The sequence below is a fragment of the Microcaecilia unicolor genome, chromosome 4 (genome assembly GCF_901765095.1).
Source record: "Microcaecilia unicolor chromosome 4, aMicUni1.1, whole genome shotgun sequence".
In the NCBI taxonomy this organism is placed as follows: Eukaryota; Metazoa; Chordata; class Amphibia; order Gymnophiona; family Siphonopidae; genus Microcaecilia; species Microcaecilia unicolor.
Genome location: NC_044034.1, coordinates 240,467,752 through 240,489,276, shown reverse-complemented (window position 1 = coordinate 240,489,276; position 21,525 = coordinate 240,467,752). Strand labels below are relative to the sequence as shown.

The 21,525-nt window shown below is 44.7% G+C and overlaps 1 protein-coding gene across 1 annotated transcript in view; it reads left to right on the top strand.

Annotated features, from left to right (window-relative positions):
• Positions 1-20,152, top strand: part of FARP1 (FERM, ARH/RhoGEF and pleckstrin domain protein 1) — a 424,664-nt gene extending 404,512 nt beyond the window's left edge. Inside the window, 3 exon segments of the mRNA XM_030201356.1 lie at positions 1,217-1,324; positions 3,118-3,269; positions 19,428-20,152. Coding sequence (XP_030057216.1) covers positions 1,217-1,324; positions 3,118-3,269; positions 19,428-19,509 — 342 coding nt within the window. The 3' untranslated portion in view covers positions 19,510-20,152.
• Positions 20,153-21,525: the final 1,373 nt, after the last annotated feature.

The following is a 21,525-nucleotide window of genomic DNA, read 5'->3' as shown; positions in this document are numbered from 1 at the left end:
AGCTTTTTGCACTTTGTAAATGTCTAGAGAAGTATGTATTAATGCAGAAGTCAAAAAGAAAACATTAGATATTTAAAAAGTTAATTTCTCACATTTGAATGATACTACAGATCTGCATTTTGTTTTATGTATCTGATTTCTTATATTCTGGGCTAAATAGGCTAGTATATAAGAAATTAAATTAATAGCCTAAATAATAACCCATTGAAAGCGCTATATAAATTATCTAAAATAATTGATGCACTAGATGGCAGTACATAATTAGTTATACCTCATAACTAATTGCACTACAGCATTGGTATCATACTTTTTTTTCTATACATGGTAGAAACATATTTACATCAGTGGTGTAGCTAAGTGGGGCCATGGGGGCCTGGGCGCCCATAGATTTTGCCCTGGACCCCCCTGCCGACGACCCTCTCGACCCCTCCCCCCCCCACACACACACTGCCAGCCCTCCGTTGCCGTCACCTACCTTTGCTGGCGGGGGACCCCAACCCCCCACCAGCCGAGGTCCTCTTCTTCCAGTGCAAGGCTTCGTTCTGTTTCTGTGAGTCTGATGTCCTGCACTTACAACATGCAGGATGTCAGACTCACAGAAACAGAACAAAGCCTTGCGCCGGAAGAGGACCTCGGCTGGCGGGGGTTGGGGTCCCCCACCAGCAAAGGTAGGCGATGGTGGCGGTGGGGGAGGGTTGGAGGCAGGGGGGGTCGAGAGGGTCGTCGGCAGGGGGGGAATCAAAGTTGGTGGTGGTGGTGGGGGGGGGCTAAAATGTGCCCCCTCACCTTGGGCTCTGGACCCCCCTCCCGCCGAAGTCTGGCTACACCCCTGATTTACATACTTGGCTATAGCTGAGAGACTAACTTAACCAGTGTGGAGCTAAATCACAATGAGCAATACAACGTGCTAAGCAGTGCAGTCCAACAGAAAGTTTTCTGCATTTACAAGGTAACAGCACAGTACTTTCACTGTAAAAATCACTAATGATCTGGCCTCACCCAAAAAAGAAAGGAAGGATCTCTGAAAGTCTACCATGGTCAAGGGAGCTCGTAGGCCCATTATTAAAAGTTCCCAATTTCTTTTTTGTTAAAGCTTTGGCCTTGTCATTCATCTTGTGCTCTCTGTTTTGTGTGTTCATATTGTGTGATATTTCGATAAGTTTTTTATTTTGTAATTTTTTTTTAAATTGTGCCCTCTTTGTTCTCTTCATTTCAGAATCAGTTATCTGGAAACCTGCTGAGAAAGTTCAAAAACAGCAATGGGTGGCAGAAGCTGTGGGTGGTGTTTACAAATTTTTGTCTTTTTTTCTACAAATCGCATCAGGTAATGGGGGTAGGGAAAAGAATGCAAAAATAAAGAATATTTAGGGCCCTGTTTACAAAGGCGCTCTAGCGGTTTTAGCATGCGCTAACTGTGTAGATGTCCATAGGAATATTATGCGCATCTACACAGTTAGTGCATGCTAAAAATGGTAGCACGCCTTTGTAAACAGGGCCCTTAGACCTAAGTGTACAATTAGGGGTGAATACTGTATATGGCGCCCAAAAAATCAGTGCCAAAAAAGCATTATTCTATAAGTCCGCTTAAAGTTAGGCGCAGGTTATAGAATAGAGCTTAGGCGCTGGGGTCATGTGTAAATTTATTTATTTATTTTATTTGTTGCATTTGTATCCCACATTTTCCCACCTATTTGCAGGCTCAATGTGGCTTAAATCGTACCGGAGCTGCGTTTGCAGTCTCCGGTATTTACAAATACAGAGTGATGTTGAGATGATATATAGTTCATGTGGGACATGAGGTTGTTGAACAGTGGGAGAGTTGTGTTTTGTGCATTTTGAATTCTAGTGTTATTGTGTTGCAGAGATCAGGCATTTGTTGGGTTGGTAGGGTATGCCTTTTTAAAAAGATAAGTTTTTAGTGTTCTCCAGAAGTGTAGGTGGTCGTACGAGGTTTTCATGGCTTTTGGTAATGCTTTTTAGTGCTGCTATTTGAACCAATGAAAACGTGGTGCAAATACCCATACCTAACTTTACATATAGTGCCCCAATTACACAAATAACTCAAAACCACACCTACGTTCTGCCCTGAAACGCCCATGACCCTCCCATTTCTGTGCCCTTTGTTTTGGGGCCGCACGTAAAATTTAGGCTTGTAACTATCAAATCTAATTAGTGCCAATACTTGCTTCTTAAAAAGCCAATTTTTTGCTCTAATTGGCTCGATAGCTTGAGAACACACACCTCGCCTTTTGAATCTGTGTGCCCTACAGCAGTATTTCCCAAGTCCGGTCCTGACGTACCCCTTGCCAGTCAGATTTTCAGGATATCTACATTGAGTATGCATGAAAGAGATTTGCATATAATTTTGAGGTGGTGTATGCAAATCAAGTTATGCATAGTCATTGTGGATATCTTGAAAACCTGACAATCAAGGGGTACTCCAGGACTGGACTTGGGAAACACTCCCTACAACATTGTAAATCATGTGTATGTGTTTTATACATGTTTATATGCCACATAAACTATTCTTAAATAACCTCCTACATCTTTAAAGGGTCCTTATACTAGGCTGTGGTAAGCACTAATGCGTGGTTACCACAGCAAAAAATGACTTACCACAAGGCGCACTGAGGCATCCAATGGTAGCTTTTGGATGTGCACATGGGTCTGGAGGTGGAGAGTGGGTGTAATCTGCACAATCATTAGTGCAGCTACAATTGCCGCCCACTAACCGATTAGCGCATGGTTAGTGCATGAGCCCTTACTGCCTACATAATAGGTGGCGGTAGGGGGCTTACGTTCTAATGGGGAAATTAATGCATGGTCAATAGGGCAAATGGAAGAATCGTCCATTTTACCCCAGCGATAAAAATGGCCTTAGCGTGTGGGGATGACCTGCGTAAGGACATGCTGAGGCCACTTTTTATTGCAGTTTGGTAAAAGGACCCCTTAGTGTGCTGTGTCCGGCCTTTTGCACTAGTCAGTTCTTAACCTGAACTATTCAAATGCAGTTAGATGGTCAAAACATTCATTTCTTCTGAAACTGTCAAATAGTTTTCTGTTCTGTAGTATTGCTTTGTACTAGTATATGCTAAGAGAATCTCTGTTGTATTCTAGGACAATCATCCTCTAGCGAGCCTTCCTTTGCTGGGTTATTCACTTACTATCCCTTCTGAATCTGAGAACATACACAAAGATTATGTCTTCAAGCTTCACTTCAAGTCCCATGTGTATTACTTCAGGGCAGAAAGTGAATACACATTTGAAAGGTACTTATGAAATTACACACATAGTGGATTGCATGCTATTGACTCCTTGTACTTGTTCACAAAAATCACCAGGTAACAAGTTTGTCATGAAACAAACGAATACATTACTTTTATATAAATAATTTATGCATAAGTTCTGGTGGTAGTTTATCTTTCTCACCAAATCTTGCATGTCTTCTCATGTTCAACTGCTGTTTTTCCAGAACATTTTTAAAACAGCACAGCTGCTCTCATGCCGGGCCCTGTTTATGATTATTTGGCTTAATAAATCACTCTTTTTACAAATCAGAGCGATTAATAAAAAGGAACGCCATAACAAATAGGAAAGAGAACATCATTCACTCAGAGTAACCCAGTGTTTTCCATTCCCGGTCCTGGAGTACCCCTTGCCAGTCAGGTTTTTAGGATATCATACATAAGTGTTGCCATATTGGGAAAGACCAAAGGTCCATCAAGCCCAGTATCCTGTTTCGAACAGTGGCCAAACCAGGTCACAAATACCTGGCAAGATCCCAAAATGGTACAATATATTTTATGCTGCTTATCCCAGAAATAAGCAATGGATTTTCACAAGTCCATTTTAATAATGGCTTATGTACTTTTCTTTTAGGAAGCTATCCAAACAATAAATATGCATGAACTTGATTTGCATGCACTGTCTCCATTATATACAATTCTCCTTCATGCATATTCATTGTAGATATCCTGAAATACTGATTGGCAAGGGGTACTCCAGGGCCAGACTTGGGAAACAGTGGAGTAAACAACCAATATCTAAGAAAGGGAAAAAAAAAGTAAAGCAAAAAGAAATAAAATCTTGCTTTTAACCTTTTTCTAACCTTGCTAACCAGGCTGCATTACCAGACACTCTCCAGCAGGGGGGTGGATGTAGGGAAAAATCAATGAAAACAAATACGTTTTTATTTAGGTCATGCAGCTAAATAATTAGGAAATAGACTTCTTGAAAACTGCTTTTGGTGGTGCATAGTCATGAACCATTGGGGTCTTTGCTATATAAATACTGCTCCTATATCAGCTTTCCCTTTGGGGTTTAGAGCTTGGTCCACCTAGCAAATCTGTATCAGGAAACATATTTGCAGTAGCAATTGGGCTATATTGTACCAGTCCAGTATAGGAAACTCTTGTGGCTAGGGCTGGAGATGCTTCAGAGCTGGCATTTACAGCTCCTGGTGGAGTGGAGTCTCAGGTCACAAAGTAGCAATACCTAAGACCTGACTTGGTCACTGTTGGAAACAGGATATTGGGCTTGATGGACCTTTGGTCTGTCCCAGTATGGCAATACTTATGTTCTTAAGACTCAGGTTGTATGTATTAGAGACCTGCATGGGAACAGGGTTCACGGGAATTTCTTCCAGAGCTGTGGGGTTCCTGTGGAGACGGAAGCAGATTCTGTGGGGTTCCCGTGAGGACGGAAGCAGTTCCTGCAGGGTTTCCGTGGAAGTGTAAACTGCACCTGCGCCAGCCTCTCACCTACCAAGTACCAAGTTCTTTGAGTGCCTCCTCCTCCTCGCACAGATTTGGAAAGTCTTCTATTAATCCACTCTGCTCCCAGGCAGATGTGCAGGTCTCTGCTCTGACACAGTCATGAGCATCAGAGGTCACCTGACCAACTGCTGTATGCATGTGGTGACCTCTCAGCACACAGTGCCAGCAAATAAGAGATGAGTCTTACATGTGTGCACCAGAGTGTTCCAAGCTCCAGCTTCCTTCCTTGCCTGCATTACTGTGGCTCGAACCCAGAGAGAGACAGAGCCGACCAGAAGTTTTCTTTAGGTACCACTAAATTGTGGGGATGGGTGAGGATGGGTTAAATTCTTGCGGGGATGGGTGGGAACCAGTAAGATTACAGTGGGGATGGGTGGGGACGGGTAAGAGTGCAGAGGCGATGGGTGGGGACAGGTAGCTGGGATGGTCGAGAACGGGTTAGATTTCTGTCCCCATGCAACTCTCTAATATGTATCCCAGGTTTCAGTGTGGCCCTGGCCAAATACTGCCACTGTCATAGTGGGACTAGATAGGAGGTGAGTGGCTATAAAATGAAGAAAAATGCTACAAATTTATTTAGTTAGTTGTTAGGATTTATTTACCATCTTTTTGAAGGAATTCACTCGAGGTGGTGTGAACGCGCTTCACCATAGCCCACTTGAGGCTGAATCTGGTGAGCTGGAAGCCCAAAATAGTAAATTGCCAACAGTGTATTTGAATTATTAGAATAATCTGAACATGAAATTCCATTATAAAATTTACAAAATAACTTACAAAAATGTATGTCAATTAAGATACTCTTGCTTCTTATAGAAGGTGAATTGAGACAAGTGAAAAGGTAGAATTTGAAATTACATTAAAAGTTGTTTTGATACATTTTTTGAAATACATCTATTTATCAAAATGCTTCAGACCCCACAAGTACTTTGATATTCTTCAATACTACTTGTATCTTACACCTCATTCCAAGCAAAATCTGAAACTTTCAAGAACAATGAAGCTCATTGCCAGGCTTTGCTGCAGTTATATGCCTTCTGATAAACATCTGGACCGATCAGAGAGCTCTATCAGCCCAGATTTGCTGCAGATAATCCTTGTGCCTCCCTAAAAACAATAACTAATTGTATGGCACTTAACAAATTTCCTAACCATAAATGCTTTAAGGGATGTAAAGAAGTAAAATTCAGTTTATTTTTTAACATTTTAATAAAGTAAAATGCTCCCAAGTTAACAATCTTCTGTGCACAGATGATTGTTAACCTGGGAGCATTTTACTTTATTAAAGACTGCCTTTTATATGATCTGCATCCTTGTTTTATATCCAGCACTAAATTTAAGGCACACTAATAAAACTGAATGCATGCAGTCCGTACTAGTGCTTTTGCGAATTGCTACATTCCAAGTACTCAGAGCTTGAAACCTGGAAACTCTGGTTTGATTCTGTGCTCTGCCATTCATTGTATGACCTTGACCAAGTCACTAGACATGGGCTCAAATGAAAAGCATTAGGCTGTTGGGGTAGGGAAGAAACATAATCATATGAGTTACCTCTTCCAGAACAAGACACTAATATCACTGTTTAAATAATTTATTCTGTTAACTTGACCACACCAAGTCTTTATATAGAAATTACATAAGCACCCAATCGATACAAAATTAGTAATGTCACTTTCCAAAGACCTTTATTTATGCATGTGGATTTAGCTCACACTTTTTCAGTAGTAGCTCAAGGTGAGTTACTGTCGCGTCTCTCGCGCTTGCCGCGCTCTCGAGGACCTTGGCATACCTTCAGGCTTCTTCCCCGGAAGCGCGGGGTTTGTGAGTCCTTTAGGCAAAATCACCTTCCAGGTAGAGAGGAGATAAGACTGGACCGGAACTCCGGACTGGAGTTCTACACCGGAACACTCGGAACTGGAACGCACCGGACGGGTGCGCACTGGAGTGGGGCCCACTGGACTGGACACACTGGAGTGGCCCCACTGGACTGAAACATACAGGGGTGAAACCCGCTGGACTGGAACACACTGGAGCGGAACCCGCGGAACTGGAACACCCTGGAACTAGGCTTCACCTACACTTGACTGCCTTCCCCCTCGGGTTGAGCCCTCAGGTTCTGGCAGCCGGTAGGACTTACAGGAACAGCAGGAATAAAGGTCCAGGGGTGCCCCCTGGCCCCTAGGCGAAGGCAAGGCAGACAAGCAGGGTCTGTCCGGGTTCTGGCAGTCGGCAGGATTCAACACTGTCTCTGGAGGTGGCTAGCAGGACGGCTAGCTGAAGTCACTGTCCGCAGGAGGGCTAGCAAGACGGCTAGCAGGAGATGCAACACTGTCTCTGGAGGTGGCTAGCAGGACGGCTAGCTGAAGTCACTGTCTCCGCAGGAGGGCTAGCAGGACGGCTAGCAGGAGATGCAACACTGTCTCTGGAGGTGGCTAGCAGGACGGCTAGCTGAAGTCACTGTCTCCGCAGGAGGGCTAGCAGGACGGCTAGCAGGAGATGCAACACTGTCTCCGGAGGTGGCTAGCAGGACGGCTAGTCTAACACTAGGAACAAACACAGTCTTGGGATAGTGGCTAGCAAGGGCGGCTAGCCTAACACTAGGAACAAACACAGTCTTGGGATAGTGACTAGCAAGGGCGGCCAGTCTAACACTAGGAACAAACACAGTCTTGGGATAGTGACTAGCAAGGGCGGCCAGTCTAACACTAGGAACAAACACAGTCTTGGGATAGTGACTAGCAAGGGCGGCCAGTCTAACACTAGGAACAAACACAGTCTTGGGATAGTGACTAGCAAGGGCGGCCAGTCTAACACTAGGAACAAACACAGTCTTGGGATAGTGACTAGCAAGGGCGGCCAGTCTAACACTAGGAACAAACACAGTCTTGGGATAGTGACTAGCAAGGGCGGCCAGTCTAACACTAGGAACAAACACAGTCTTGGGATAGTGACTAGCAAGGGCGGCCAGTCTAACACTAGGAACAAGCACAGAGAACTAGCAGAGCTATGCACAGGCTACAAGCCAGACGGTGCCTAAGCTAACTAGTCATGCGCTGGAAACCGACACAGAGAACTAGCAGAGCTATGCACAGGCTACAAGCCAGACGGTGCCTAAGCTAGCTAGTCATGCACTGGGAACAAACACAGAGAACTAGCAGAGCTATGCACAGGCTACAAGCCAAACGGTGCCTAAGCTAGCTAGTCTGAATACACATAGAACACTAGCAAAGCTATACACAGGCTACAAGCCACACGGTGCCTAAGCTAGCTAGTCTGAACAAACATAGAACACTAGCAAAGCTATACACAGGCTACAAGCCACCCGGTGCCTAAGCTAGCTAGTATACACAAACATAGAAACTCACTCAGAGCAAACACTGAAACTGTGTACAGGGCACTCTATACACCAGGACCTTTAGATGAGATGAGATGAGATGCAAAGGCCAGGACTGTAGTCTCCAAGTGATTAATAAAGCCCTCAACACCAGAGCTACAGCTGCAGCAATCACCTTGTGACCAAACAGAGGCTTGACACTCAGAGCAGTCAGCCCATAGGAAGGAACAGCGGGAGCCATCTTGGATACTGGCAAAGAGGAGGAGGCGGCAGCCATCTTGGAAGAGGCAAAGCCCACACAGGTGAGGTTCAGTAAGGCAATCAGCACACAGAGCCAGAGAGAACCTAAGACAGACACAGACACAGAGACAAGCAGAAGCCAGCACAGACACTGACTCCCAGAAACAGGGTAAGTCTGAGGGTTGTCACGGCCACGGACGGGACAGTTACATTCAGAAGCACTAGGTATTTTCCCTGTCCCTGGAGAGCTTACAATCTAAGGGGCCCATTCACTAAGCCGGCACTACTGTCTACTTCCCTAAAACCGGGGGTCTTTGCAATATAAATGCTGCTTAGCTGCCTAACGCGGGAGTGGGCCAGGTCTGGGCATGGCAGGGGTGAGAGGAGGTGTGGCCAGCTATGACAACTGGCATATTGGTCCATACTGTGCTCTAGCTGTCCCAACTGCTGATAGTGCAGCCGAACGTACCACTACTTCAAGAGGAGGCAGTAAGTGCCGCTGCGCAACCAGCAGTTCCATGGCGCAGCAGCTGATAGGTCGGCAAGTGCTGCAGCAGCACAGCCCTCGGCACTTCTGATTCACCCCAACAGCACAGCTCCCTCCAGATCCCCACTTGGCCTCATTAAAACCCTCCTGATTCAACTCCCCCTACACACACATTACAACTTCTCCCTGCACTGACATAAACTCTCCTGCCCCTGCAGACCTCTACCCTCCTCCTAACTCCTCCAATGGACATACCTGGGGCCTTATTGGTATTTAAAAGGGACCCAGGTGGCAGCTGTCACCTTCCACTGCAGCCCGGGTTTGCACTGTCATCCAAAATGGTGCCGCTGATCCCTAGTTGTAATCTTGTGATACTATTGCTAGGGGTCATCCTTCCATTTAAGGGTGCCTCCTGGGTCTCCCTGAACTACCAAGGAGGCCCTGGGTAAGTCCTGGGAAGGGGTTGAGTGGAGGATAGGGCAGTGGCGTAGCTACCGGTGGGCTGGGGCCCACCCACTTAGGGCTCAGGCCCATCCAACAGTACCACATGGTAATGAAAATGCTGCTCTCCACAATACTGGCACCTTCACATGCTCAGTTTTCAGCGCATGCCTGCTGCAGACTACCAAGGTGGAGACTGCAGAGAAGCATTTTCCCATCAGCTGAGATATTTTTTGGGGGTGGGGGAGAGAGCATTTGGTGCCCACCCACGTCTTGCCTAGGCCCACCCAAAATCTGCTATCTGGCTGCGCCCCTGGGATAGGGGTCTGGAAGGGCAGGGAATTGATGCTGGGGGCAGGGCATAGCCTCAGGGAGGAAAGGATTGGGAGGGGTTGTGACATAGGGTGAGGGATGTGGAGGAGAAGGGTGTGCTGCTACCGTGCCGGCTTCCCTTTTTTTTTTTTTTTTTTTAATTTCCAGTGGGCCCACATTGTGTTACATGGAGTGCCTGATAGCATGGGTATTCCCATGCTATCAGGCAGTACATGTAATGTGGTACCTTTGTGGTGACTCTCTACCCTGTGTGGCAGTGGTGTAGCCAGACCTGAATTTTTGGGTGGGCCAGAGCTAATATGGGTGGGCACTATGTATACAGGTATGAGTAGTGTTTCTTGGGATGCAAAAAAATAATGCCTTACAGTGCACTTGATGATGGATTTCTCTGCTCAGTAGCTGCCCTGCATCAACATAAACCACATACATACTTAAAAGGAAAAAAAACGATACATATAGTTACATTATCCTATATCTTAAACTTGACCAGATATAAGTCTACTATAATGGCAAACATCTCAACATATGTGACAGGATCCTGCAATATAATTACACCAATGGCATATATCCGTCAAACTTTGCTTTATAGCAAAAATAAATGACTGATTAACTAAAACAGGTAAATACTTTATATTTTTCAAAAATGTTCATCTTTGGCTATTCTTCAACACGTCAAAAACCACATGAAGCAAAGCCCCAGATTTCTTACTGATGAAATAAGAAAAATCCTACTATCAACATCAAGATTTTTTTCCACCTACTGTGGAATCTGTAGCATACATAACATAACTAGAATGTTTCCTCTTGCAGCTTTCCATAAGAAAAATGTATTCAAATTCTGGTAGCACCTCAATAATAGCAACATAGAATCCCTTCACCGCCAGGTATTTTGTGAAATAACACTAAATCCTGCAAAGAAGCTTCTTAGAGACTGTATCGCAAACCTTAACACCAATTCTGAACATGAATACCAATAACAGTACCTTTAAAAAGCAGTGAATATACACAACAGTAATGCGAATCCCGTTGGAAAAGCCAAATAAGTCAGACTCGTAGATCCCCACACAAACCACATTCCAGTAGAATCTCTCATTTGCTCGGTCACATGCAGAACAAAAACCAACCCTCATCAGTGACAGAATAAAAGACCAAAAATTAGAAATTGCCCTGTAATTCGGCATCGGCCCTTCCCTCCCCCCACCCAATCCATCCCCGTAGCCTGGCATCAGCCTTTTCCTTCCTTACTCCCCTTCCATCCCCATAGCCCAGCATCAGGCCTTCCCCACCATCCATCCTGTAGCTAGGCATCAGCCCTGTCCTACTCCCTACCTATCCCCCCCCCCCCCCCCCCCCCCCCCCCATAGTCTGGCATCTCCTCTGCCCTTCCCAATCTCCCCTCCACTCACCCACCCACCCTGAAGCACACCAACATCCCACCTACATTAAATATCGAAAAAATAATAAACCTGAGCGCACTGAGAGACCATCCCCACCCAAAAACCCACCAACATGAACAAATATACAACTTTTTTTTTTTTAATTTTAAACTTGGCACTGAGCCCACCCCCACCCAGGAACCCAACGTTAAAATTTTATTGTTGGTGGGTTCCTGGTGAGGGTCACTGCCTAGGGGGAAAAAAGGTATATATAATGATTAAATATACCTTTTTTCCTCCTAGGCAGTGAAGAGCCCACTCCCACCCAGAAGTCCATAACCAGCATTATACTGTAGATATTTAAAACAAAACAGAACATTTGTTTTACCTGGCCAGGTGCAGGCTCAAAGAGCACTGCAGTGCACTCCCTGTGCTGGCTTTGTGTCTATCTGGTGCCGCGGTGGAGTGCAGAGGCCTGATGGGCTCAACCGAAGGCAGATCGAGCAAGGGGCAGGGCGAAGTGACGGCCCAATAGCTTCTCCAGCTACTGCTGGCAGCCTGGCACTGTGGCACATGAGGGTGACCCATTTAGCTTGAGCCATGGCACTGGAGGCAGATTTTTCTGTGTGGCACTGGTATCCGTGCACGCTGCGGAGGCACTGGGGAGCAAGGCAGGCGTCATGAAAGTGAGACTGTCAGTGAATACAGCACGTCAATAGCAGTGTTGCAGCATGGCGCTAGAGCGGCCGTTCCCAACCCGGACACGCACTTTTAAAAAATTAGGCAGGAGGCTGTGCCTTGCACTCCCAGTGCAGCGATTGGAGGAGGACAACCAAATGAGTGGGCCTGTGCCGAGAAAGGCCCACCTAGTCCCACCTGTAGCTATGCCCCTTGTGTGTGGTAAATGCAGGGCAGATGCTGGTCACGCCCCCTGCATTTACTGCACAGGCTTTGCTCTTAATGCATGGTAATTATAACATTAATAAATGCAGTAAGTTCAAAATTTACCGCACTTTAATAAAAATACCCCTAAGTTTGTACCTAAGCCAATGGAAGATTGAGTGACTTGACCCAAGAATCACAAGAAACAGCAGTGGGATTTGGAAAAAAAAAGCAGGAAAAGGAACAACAGCCTCCTGAATGACTAATTTACACCGCCTGGACGAAACATAATAAGTGAGAGACTGACCAAATCACGCTCCTGCATGACTTTTCCCCTTTTCATCCCCACAATAAAGTGGCCTCTAATACTCTGCTTAGCCCTCTTTGGCTTCTTGATGGGCAACCTGAAGGCACCGGCACTAATCAAATTCCAGTAACCTGTGACTTACCCGGAAAACCCAATATCCGTAAACAACCAAGACCCACTAACAGACACCTTTTAGAGAGCTCCAACACCTGATCATAGAGCTCCATGCCTGCAACTGTCCATAGCCCGCTCACCAAGCCCAGTTCTCAACCCAAAACATGATCTCTTTTGAACTTGAACAAACAACCCTCGTGCTCAGATCACATGGTCCATCCAAATCCTGAACCAGCAATCTATATCAATGCAAGATCCATGGTGAACAAGACCTTATTAATAAGGGAATTATTAGAATCATCCAATCTAGGCTTTTTGTTTATCTCCAAAACATGGCTCACAGAAATCAACAGCTCAATACTACCTCACCTATACCCAACGGGATATGACATTCTCCATTCTCCAAGACTAAACAAAAAAAGGAGGCGGTCCGGCACTCATTTATAAGAGCTTTCTACACATATCATTAGTTAGTACAGGGGTGTTCCCAGAACTGGAATACATGCTATGCAATCTCCATGACAACTCCAAAGGATCCAGTCTGATTGCTCTACTTCTTATCTACCGTCCACCAGATGCCTGGACTAAGGCTGAACCTACCATATTGGAGGTCATTTTGTCCGCTATCTAGCTTATTTTCGAAAGGGACGGACGCCCATCTTCTGACACAAATCGGGAGATGGACGTCCTTCTCCCGAGGTCGCCCAAATTGGCATAATCAAAAGCAGATTGTTTGCGTCCTCAATAGCTTTCCGTCGCAGGGACGAGCGAAGTTCACAGGGGCATGTTGGCAGTGTAGCGAAGGCGGGATGGGGGCATGGTTAAGAGATGGGTGTCGGCCGATAATGGAAAAAAGAAGGGCATTTGGTCGACTTTACTTGGTCCCTTTTGTTTTCACGACCAAGCCTCGAAAAGGTGCCCGAACTGACCAGATGACCACCAGAGGTAATGGGGGATGACCTCCCCTTACTCCCCCAGTGGTCACCAACCCCCTCCCACCCAAAAAAAAAATTAAAAAACTTTTTTTCCAGCCTCTATGCCAGCCTCAAATGTCATACCCAGCTCCATCACAGCAGAATGCAGGTCCCTGGAGCAGTTTTTAGTGGGTGCAGTGCACTTCAGGCAGGCGGAGCCAGGCCCATCCCCCCCCCCCCCCACCTGTTACACTTGTGGTGGTAAATGTGAGCCCTCCAAAACCCACCCGAAACCCACTGTACCCACATGTAGGTGGCCCCTTTCATCCCTGAGGGCTATGGTAGTGGTGTACAGTTGTGGGGAGTGGGTTTTAAGGGGGTTTTGAGGGCTCAGCACCCAAGGTAAGGGAGCTATGCACCTGGGTGCAATTTGTGAAATTCACTGCAGTGCCCCCTAGGGTGCCCGGTTGGTGTCCTGACATGTGAGGGGGACCAGTGCACTACGAATGCTGGCTCCTCCCATGACCAAAGGGCTTGGATTTGGTCGTTTTTGAGATGGTCATCCTTGGTTTCCATTATGGCCGTAAAACGGGGACGACCATCTCTAAGGACGACCTAAGGACAACCATCTCTAAGGTCAACCTAAATGTTGAGATTAGGGCGTCTCCGACCGTATTATCAAAAGGAAAGCTGGACGCCCATCTTGTTTCGCTCCTTCACCCGAAATGTCCTTAGAGATGGATGCCCTTAGAGATGGTTGTCCCCATTCGATTATGCCCCTCTAGGTCTCAATTTCCCAGAGTAGTTATCCTGGGAGATCTAAACCTACACCTAGAGAATGATGCAGATACCAATGTTCATAACTTTAAATCATTCTTGAGAACAACTGAACTCACTATACATGGGAGAGGTCCAACCCATGAGCAAGGCCGTACTTTTATTTATTTGTTACATTTGTTCCCCACATTTTCCTACCTTTATTCAGGCTCAATGTGGCTTACATAGTACCGTGAGGCGTTAACCACCTCCGATGAAGAAACAAATACAAAGTGATGTTATGGTCGAATGAGATTCATGTGTTAGACATATTATAGAATCGTAGGAAAGGAGAGTTATATAGTGTTCATTACGTGCTTTGGTTTCGTTGTGTTGCAGGATTCACGCACTTAAGTTGAGTCAGTAGGGTATGCCTTTTTGAACAGATTGGTCTTTAGTGATTTCTGGAAGTTAAGGTTTCCTTACTTCCTATCCCACCAACCTGATTGGATCTTCCACATGGAAGCCTATACCATGGTCCGATCACTTCCAACTGGACTTTACCATTAATATCTGCCTATCCAACCACCTGAACCATCACCCTGTTAAGCTAATAACCACCAGAGGAAAAATTGATGAATTCAGCTTCTAAAACGAGCTAAAAAACTCTTACCCTTAAAAGCCCCACGCAAGAATTTGTAAAATCAGACTGGGACACCAAAGTCAGCCTTGGATAAAATAGCACCAATTACTACCAAAAAGGTCAAAGCAACTCGAAAAGCATCCTGGTTCTCAAAAGAGCTTTCACAACTAAAACAAAAATGTAGAAACCTCGAAAAGAAATGGATAAAAAGTGAAGCTACTGATGACAGATCCAAATGGAAACGCTCCTTTCGCCACTACAAACAAAAAGTAACTGACTCCAAGCAAAAATACTAGTGGGCCAAGATACCCTGGACAATAATAAACTATTCACCTTAGTTAGGAACCCAACCTATATCCACTCTCCTGATAAAGAGCAGTAAACATGTCCCTCCACTCATGATCTAGCTGACTACTTCGAAAGCAAGGTCAATCAATTTAGAGTTGACCTAGCCAAATATAATCCAAAAGAAAAAAAACTTAAAAGACTATGACTTAGGATTCAACTCCACCCTAGTAACATAGTAGATGACGGCAGAAAAAGACCTGCATGGTCCATCCAGTCTGCCCAAGACAAACTCATATGTGTATACCTTACCTTGAATTTGTACCTGTCCTTTTCAGGGCACAGACCATATAAGTCTGCCCAGCTGTATTTCCCGCCTCCCAACCACCAGTCCCGCCTCCCATCACCGGCTCTGGTACAGACCGTATAAGTCTGCCCTCCCCTATCCTCGCCTCCCAACCACCACCCCCTCTTCACCCCAACTGCTCCGCCACCCAATTTCAGCTAAGCTTCTGAGGATCCATTCCTTCTGCACAGGATTCCTCTATGCATATCCCACGCATGTTTGAACTCCGTTACCGTTTTCATCTCCACCACCTCCCGCGGGAGGGCATTCCAAGCGTCCACCACCCTGTCCGTGAAAAAATACTTCCTGACATCTTTCCTGAGTCTGCCCCCCTTCAATCTCATTTCATGTCCTCTCGTTCTACCGCCTTCCCATCTCCTGAAAAGATTCGTTTGCGGATTAATACCTTTCAAATATTTGAACGTCTGTATCATATCACCCCTGTTCCTCCTTTCCTCCAGGGTGTACATGTTCAGGTCAGCAAGCCTCTCTTCATACGTCTTGGAACGTAAATCCCATACCATCCTCGTAGCTTTTCTTTGCACCGCTTCCATTTTTTTAACATCCTTCGCAAGATACGGCCTCCAAAACTGAACACAATACTCCAGGTGGGGCCTCACCAGCGTCTTATACGGGGGCATTAAAACCTCCTTTCTTCTGCTGGTCACTCCTCTCTCTATACAGCCTAGCAATCTTCTAGCTACTGCCACCGCCTTGTCGCACTGTTTCGTCGCCTTCAGGTCCTCAGATACTATCACCCCAAGATCCCTCTCCCCACCTAATCTCCCTTAGATTCAAGTCAGAGAATTAAAGCAAACCAACTATGGGAATTCTTCCAATCACTATCAACTGAAGACGTAAAATCACTACTTCTAAAATGCTTGTTCTCACTTTGCTTCCTAGACCATTGTCCAGAATTCTTGATCCAAACCACCCCAACAGAGGTGGTTCAATGGCTAACAGACTGCCTTAATGGGCTACTAGGTTCTGGCTCTCTTCCCTCAGACATGAGCAAAATCATCCTCACACCACTATTAAAGGGTTCAAGGTTAGACACAGCCTCTGCAGCAAATTATCGCTCAGTGGCGAGTATACCACTGTTCACAAAAATGTTTAAATCATATGTCAGTAAACAATTCTCCAAATATCTGGACACATTCTCCACATTACACCAGTCCCAATTTGGATTCAGAGCCACACACAACACTGAAACCCTGCTCTTAGTACTAAAAGACCTATGCAAAGGGGATCAAGTTCTACTACTTCAGTTCGATATCTCAGTGGCGTTCAACGCGGTGGATCACAAAACGCTACTGGAACATCTGAATCAGATTGGAATAACCGGATCAGTCCTCAAATGGTTCAACAAATTCCTCTCAAACCGAAGCTACTCAGTGAAACAAAACAAAAACCTTTCCAAAACACTGGATTCCGAAATGTGGGGTTCCTCAATGGTCCCCACTCTTCCCTATCTTGTTCAACTTCTTCATGTCCTCTCTTAGCTCTATATACTATCATACATGGACGACATCATGCTACTTCTACCTCTGACATTCTCACACCAAGATCCAACCTGACCAGCAACAATTGAGATGCATACCATTCAGACCTGGGCCCTGGCAAACAAACTGAAATTGAACACCCAAAAAACAATGATTCTCTGGTTCAGAAATCAAGGAGCTGAGGTCCCAACTTCAATAACACTACCCAACACATCACCTTCCCAATTGAATCAGAAGCCAGAGTGCTTGGTGTCATCCTTGACTCCTCCCTATCATTCACACCCCATATCAACCAACTATAGAAGAAAACAATGTTTAAAATGAGACAACTTTGTCTAATCAGGTCACTCTTTGATCAAAAAGCCTTTGCGCTACTGGTATAAATGCTTATCTTACCGCACCTGGACTACTGCAATGTCCTATTTCTTGGCATTAAGAGCAAACATTTAAAAAAAAAACTACAAATCATACAGAACACAACAGCAAGATTAATTTTCAAACTGAATAGATAACTAGCATTTCACTTTACCTTACAAAACTACACTGGTTACCAATAGCTGAAAGAACTAAGTTCAAAGTTGCCTGCCTAATCTTTCAGATTCTTCAAGGTGCTGATCAACATCTCATTTATTTGCACTGTTCACTCCAACAGACTAAAAGAACAATTGATCCTAGCCCCACCGTTTCACAAGGGAGTCCGATCTCAGTAGATCTTTAACTCGCTCTTCTCAGTGGCAGGGATCCCATTATGGAACTCACTCCCTCTGACTATCAGAGCAGAGAACAACAGTGGCGTTCCTACCCTCGACGGCACCCGGGGTGGATCGCCGATGTGCCCCCCCCCCCCCCCCCCCCCCGCAAAATGACACCCCCCCCCCGGGTGCACGCCGCTGGGGGGGGGGGGTGCCGCAGCGCACGCCTGTCTGCTCCCAGTTCGCTACGCTCGCTAAATTCTCTTGTTCACTGCAGCTCCCTCCCTCTGCCCCGGAACAGGAAGTAACCTGTTCCGGGGCAGAAGGAGGGAGCTGCTGCAGCAAACAAGAGAATTTAGCGAGCGTAGCGAACTGGGAGCAGACAGGCGCGCGCTGCGGCACCCCCCCAGCGGCGTGCACCCGGAGCGGACCGCCCCCCCCCCCCTTGGTACGCCACTGGAGAACAACTACCTCAGCTTCCAGAAGAAGCTAAAAACTTTCTTCTTCCCAAAGACTGCAATATAATACTTGCCGATCATCGATCCCAAACGAGCTTTTAGAAATATCTAATTTAACAGAGATTATAATCATACCATTTAACGCTTTATAACACTATATCTAACCAATAAGAATGTATTCACCCAAAGTCTTACTTATAAATCTGTAACTGTTGTCCCACTAATGTTGTAAACTGCACTGAACCCTAAACAGGGAATATTAGTGGTATATAAGACCTACATTGAACTGAATTGAACCAGGTTGTCAGCCCAGTACTCTACTAAGTTACTTCTCTGTCAAAGTAAAATATGTAGTTGTGTATTAAGAATTTCTATCCTTCTCAAAAGCTTCTCCTTTGCGTTTTAAGTGAAAAGGCAGAGAAGGGGTCAATCATGAAATCACATTACCAGAGAGACCAGGAATCAGAATGGGATTTTCTTTTTAAACTTGCATTAAGTGACCCTTCTTTTGGGTTATCTTTGAACCCCTGTCTGTTTTTTAAGAAAATAGGCAAAGAGTGGTGTAGAATATTCACTCTCTGCAGATTGTTCAGAATTCAGCAGCATGCCTTTTATTGGATCTTCAAACACATTTCTCCACACCTTATTAAATTACTCTGGCTCCCAGTTGCTTTTCAGATTAGGTTTAAGGTTTTACTGCTAGTTCATTTAACTTTGCACCCTGTTTCTTCATTTTATTTACAAAGAATTTCACAACCCTATGTTCCCGTGCAATCATTAAGATCTGAAAATTCATTAAATATTGTGGTTCCTGAGTTGCAGCAGTTCAGATATGAGGACACAAGGAAAATTGCTTTCTCTGTGGTTGGTCCCAGAGACTGGAACCAATTGTCTGCTGCTTAAAAAGTTGAAAGGCACTGCAAGAGGCAATTAAAGAGCTAACTCTTTTGGTTGGCCTATGTGGAAGTGGGGAATGGACAGTAATATTGCTGCATTTAAAACTATGACCTGATTATCCTGATCTGGGATGATGCTATTTACTATTTTTGAATATTTATGGGTTAATGTATTATAGTTTTATGTATGTTTGTGTGTTTATGATTATGTAAGTTTTTTGTTGGAATCCACCTTGGATAAAGTCGGAATAAAAATAACAAACTATAAACAATATATAGACAACATATAGACAGAAATAGGAAAAAAGTGACATGAAAGCTCATTTGCAAATTTACAGAAGAAATGAAATCTCTCCTAACTTTCCAGTGTTTCTGTTGTAAATCATGTAAAGTGATACTCTCAGATTACCCCCCTAAAAGCCTGATTATCAGGATACCTACAATGAATATGCATGAAGTACATGCACATCTATTTTATTCATATTAATTGTGAATATTCTGAAAAACAATTTGTCTGGAGGTGTACTCCAAGACTTGCTTGAAAAATAGGACTGTAAAGGGCATACACCCCTCCATATTGCATTGGTTTCTGCCAGATGACTGGTCAACCTCTCTTCCAATCGTTCTGTTCCTCTCACTCTCTCCTCAGGTGGATGGAAGTGATCCGAAGTGCCACAAGCTCTACAGCACGCCAGCATCTCCTCAATCAGAAAGAATCTCATGTATACTGAGGTCTTTGGAGCAATCAATGAATATGACCTTTCCAGCTGCTTTTTCTATGAGATGTTTTGATATTTACCCCTTTGTCAAAGTTTTGTAAAATTAGCTGTAGTTTTCACATTCACAAAACATTGCTGTGCGGTGAGTTTTACAGGATTATCGCAACATTAATTTTTTAAAATGTAGGTATTGGTCATGTCTTCTCCTGCCCGTCTTAAAGGAATTCAATCATTCCACTGGCACCAAATAAAGACTTAAACACTGTCCCCCGGATTCTATATGTGGCGCTTCGAGTTGCGCACACAAATTCGGACACGTATCCAATTTGCGCATGCAACTTGACTAACAGCGAGCCAATCAGTGCCGATAATTGGGCAATAACAAGCAATTATTGGCACTAATTGACAATCATTACAATTTACACGCGCATCTTTTTAGGTGCGTTCTATAAACGGGTGCGTATAAATCTTAGTGTGCAGATCCTAATAGGGGTGTGGCCATGGGAGGGGCATGGGCAGGGTGGGAGAGTGCCTGAAATTTATGTGCAGTGTTCTAGAATTAGCAGGATTCACACATAATTTACGTGTTGATTTCTTTGGTGTAAATGGTCACGCCTAAATGAAGTCGTGGTTCCCGGCGCTAAGCGCTATTCTATGAACCACGCCTAACTGTAAGCGTGGTTTATAGAATAGCGCTAAGCCCTATATTTTTGACACTGATTTTTTAGGCACCATTTATAGAATCTAGTCCTGTATATATATTTGGCCTTTCTTCCGGGCTGAATTTTAGCATGTGCCAAAATGAAGATTTTGTGACTGCTGTATGGTCAGTTAACTAATGTTGCACCTCTGTCTACCCAAGCCTTCTGAATCATCCTATTGATCTGCAAACTGCAGGACACTTGGCTCACAGATCAGGTAGGCAACAGGTCATATTAAGCTGGAAGGTCACTGTCCTTAAGACTCCCTTGCAGTTTGTGCCATTTTAGTGGGCTACTTTCTTGAGAGGACAGCATTATCTCAGGAATAACAAAGGGCTTTGAAAGGGAGGGGTGTACTTTTGTGGCATGGAAACTCTACTGGTATCCTCCTTTCTCCATGGACTAGCAGGCTAAGTCAGATTTACATGTAGGTGATGTTCTCTGATGATAGAGAGTACCCTAGCTGTAGATAGAAAAGTCTAGAAAGCCTTTTGGTTGGTACCATGCAGGAACACGCCCCATGAGGATTCCTCAATCTTTCTCTCTTTCAGTCAGATATGTCCCGCATTATTGAAGTACTTCACTTTATTTTTGGTTGCAAGGCTTTCTCACAACTCAGGTTTTTCACAGAAAACCAACTTTTTAGCTTCCTAGAATCTAATTCATGGAGTGTAGATTTTAAATTGCAAGTAGGGCTTCTGATTTTAAGGGTTTATAAATTGTAAATTGAGGTGTTTATTTTCAAGCCTGTTGAGGGATTTAGGAAAGTGCTAACATTCTGTGTACATTGGTGTTTTCATGTCATCACAATAGATTTTAAGTACATTTTTGGTATATACTATATTTTACATTACTTGGTTATTAAAAATGTTAAATTTTTATTCCTTCTCTCAGTCCCCCTCATTGTTTCCACAGCAATAACATATTCTCTCAATAAGTGTCATTATCCCCAAGAGGCACACTCCCCTTTCTGCCTCTTGCATCTTTCATTCCTCCCATCCTGTCCTCTTGTGTCTCTCTCAATCTCATTCATCCCCCCTCCACCCATCTCTCTTTTCCAATCCTCCATCTCAGGTCTCACTCTTTCTCTTATGAGTATACAAGTATCTTTAAGGCAATTATTTTATGAGCGGTTTTATGCTGACAGCTTTTTCCCCCACATCTCCGCACCCAGCGTTATCTCCTTCTCCCAACCCCAGCCCTCATTCTAGCTCCAGCACCAACTGCCTTTTCCTTGTAACGTAGTAGATGACGGCAGAAAAAGACCTGCACGGTCCACCCAGTCTGTATCACGCCCTGTTCTCTCAGTTCCCTTCTATCTATCCCA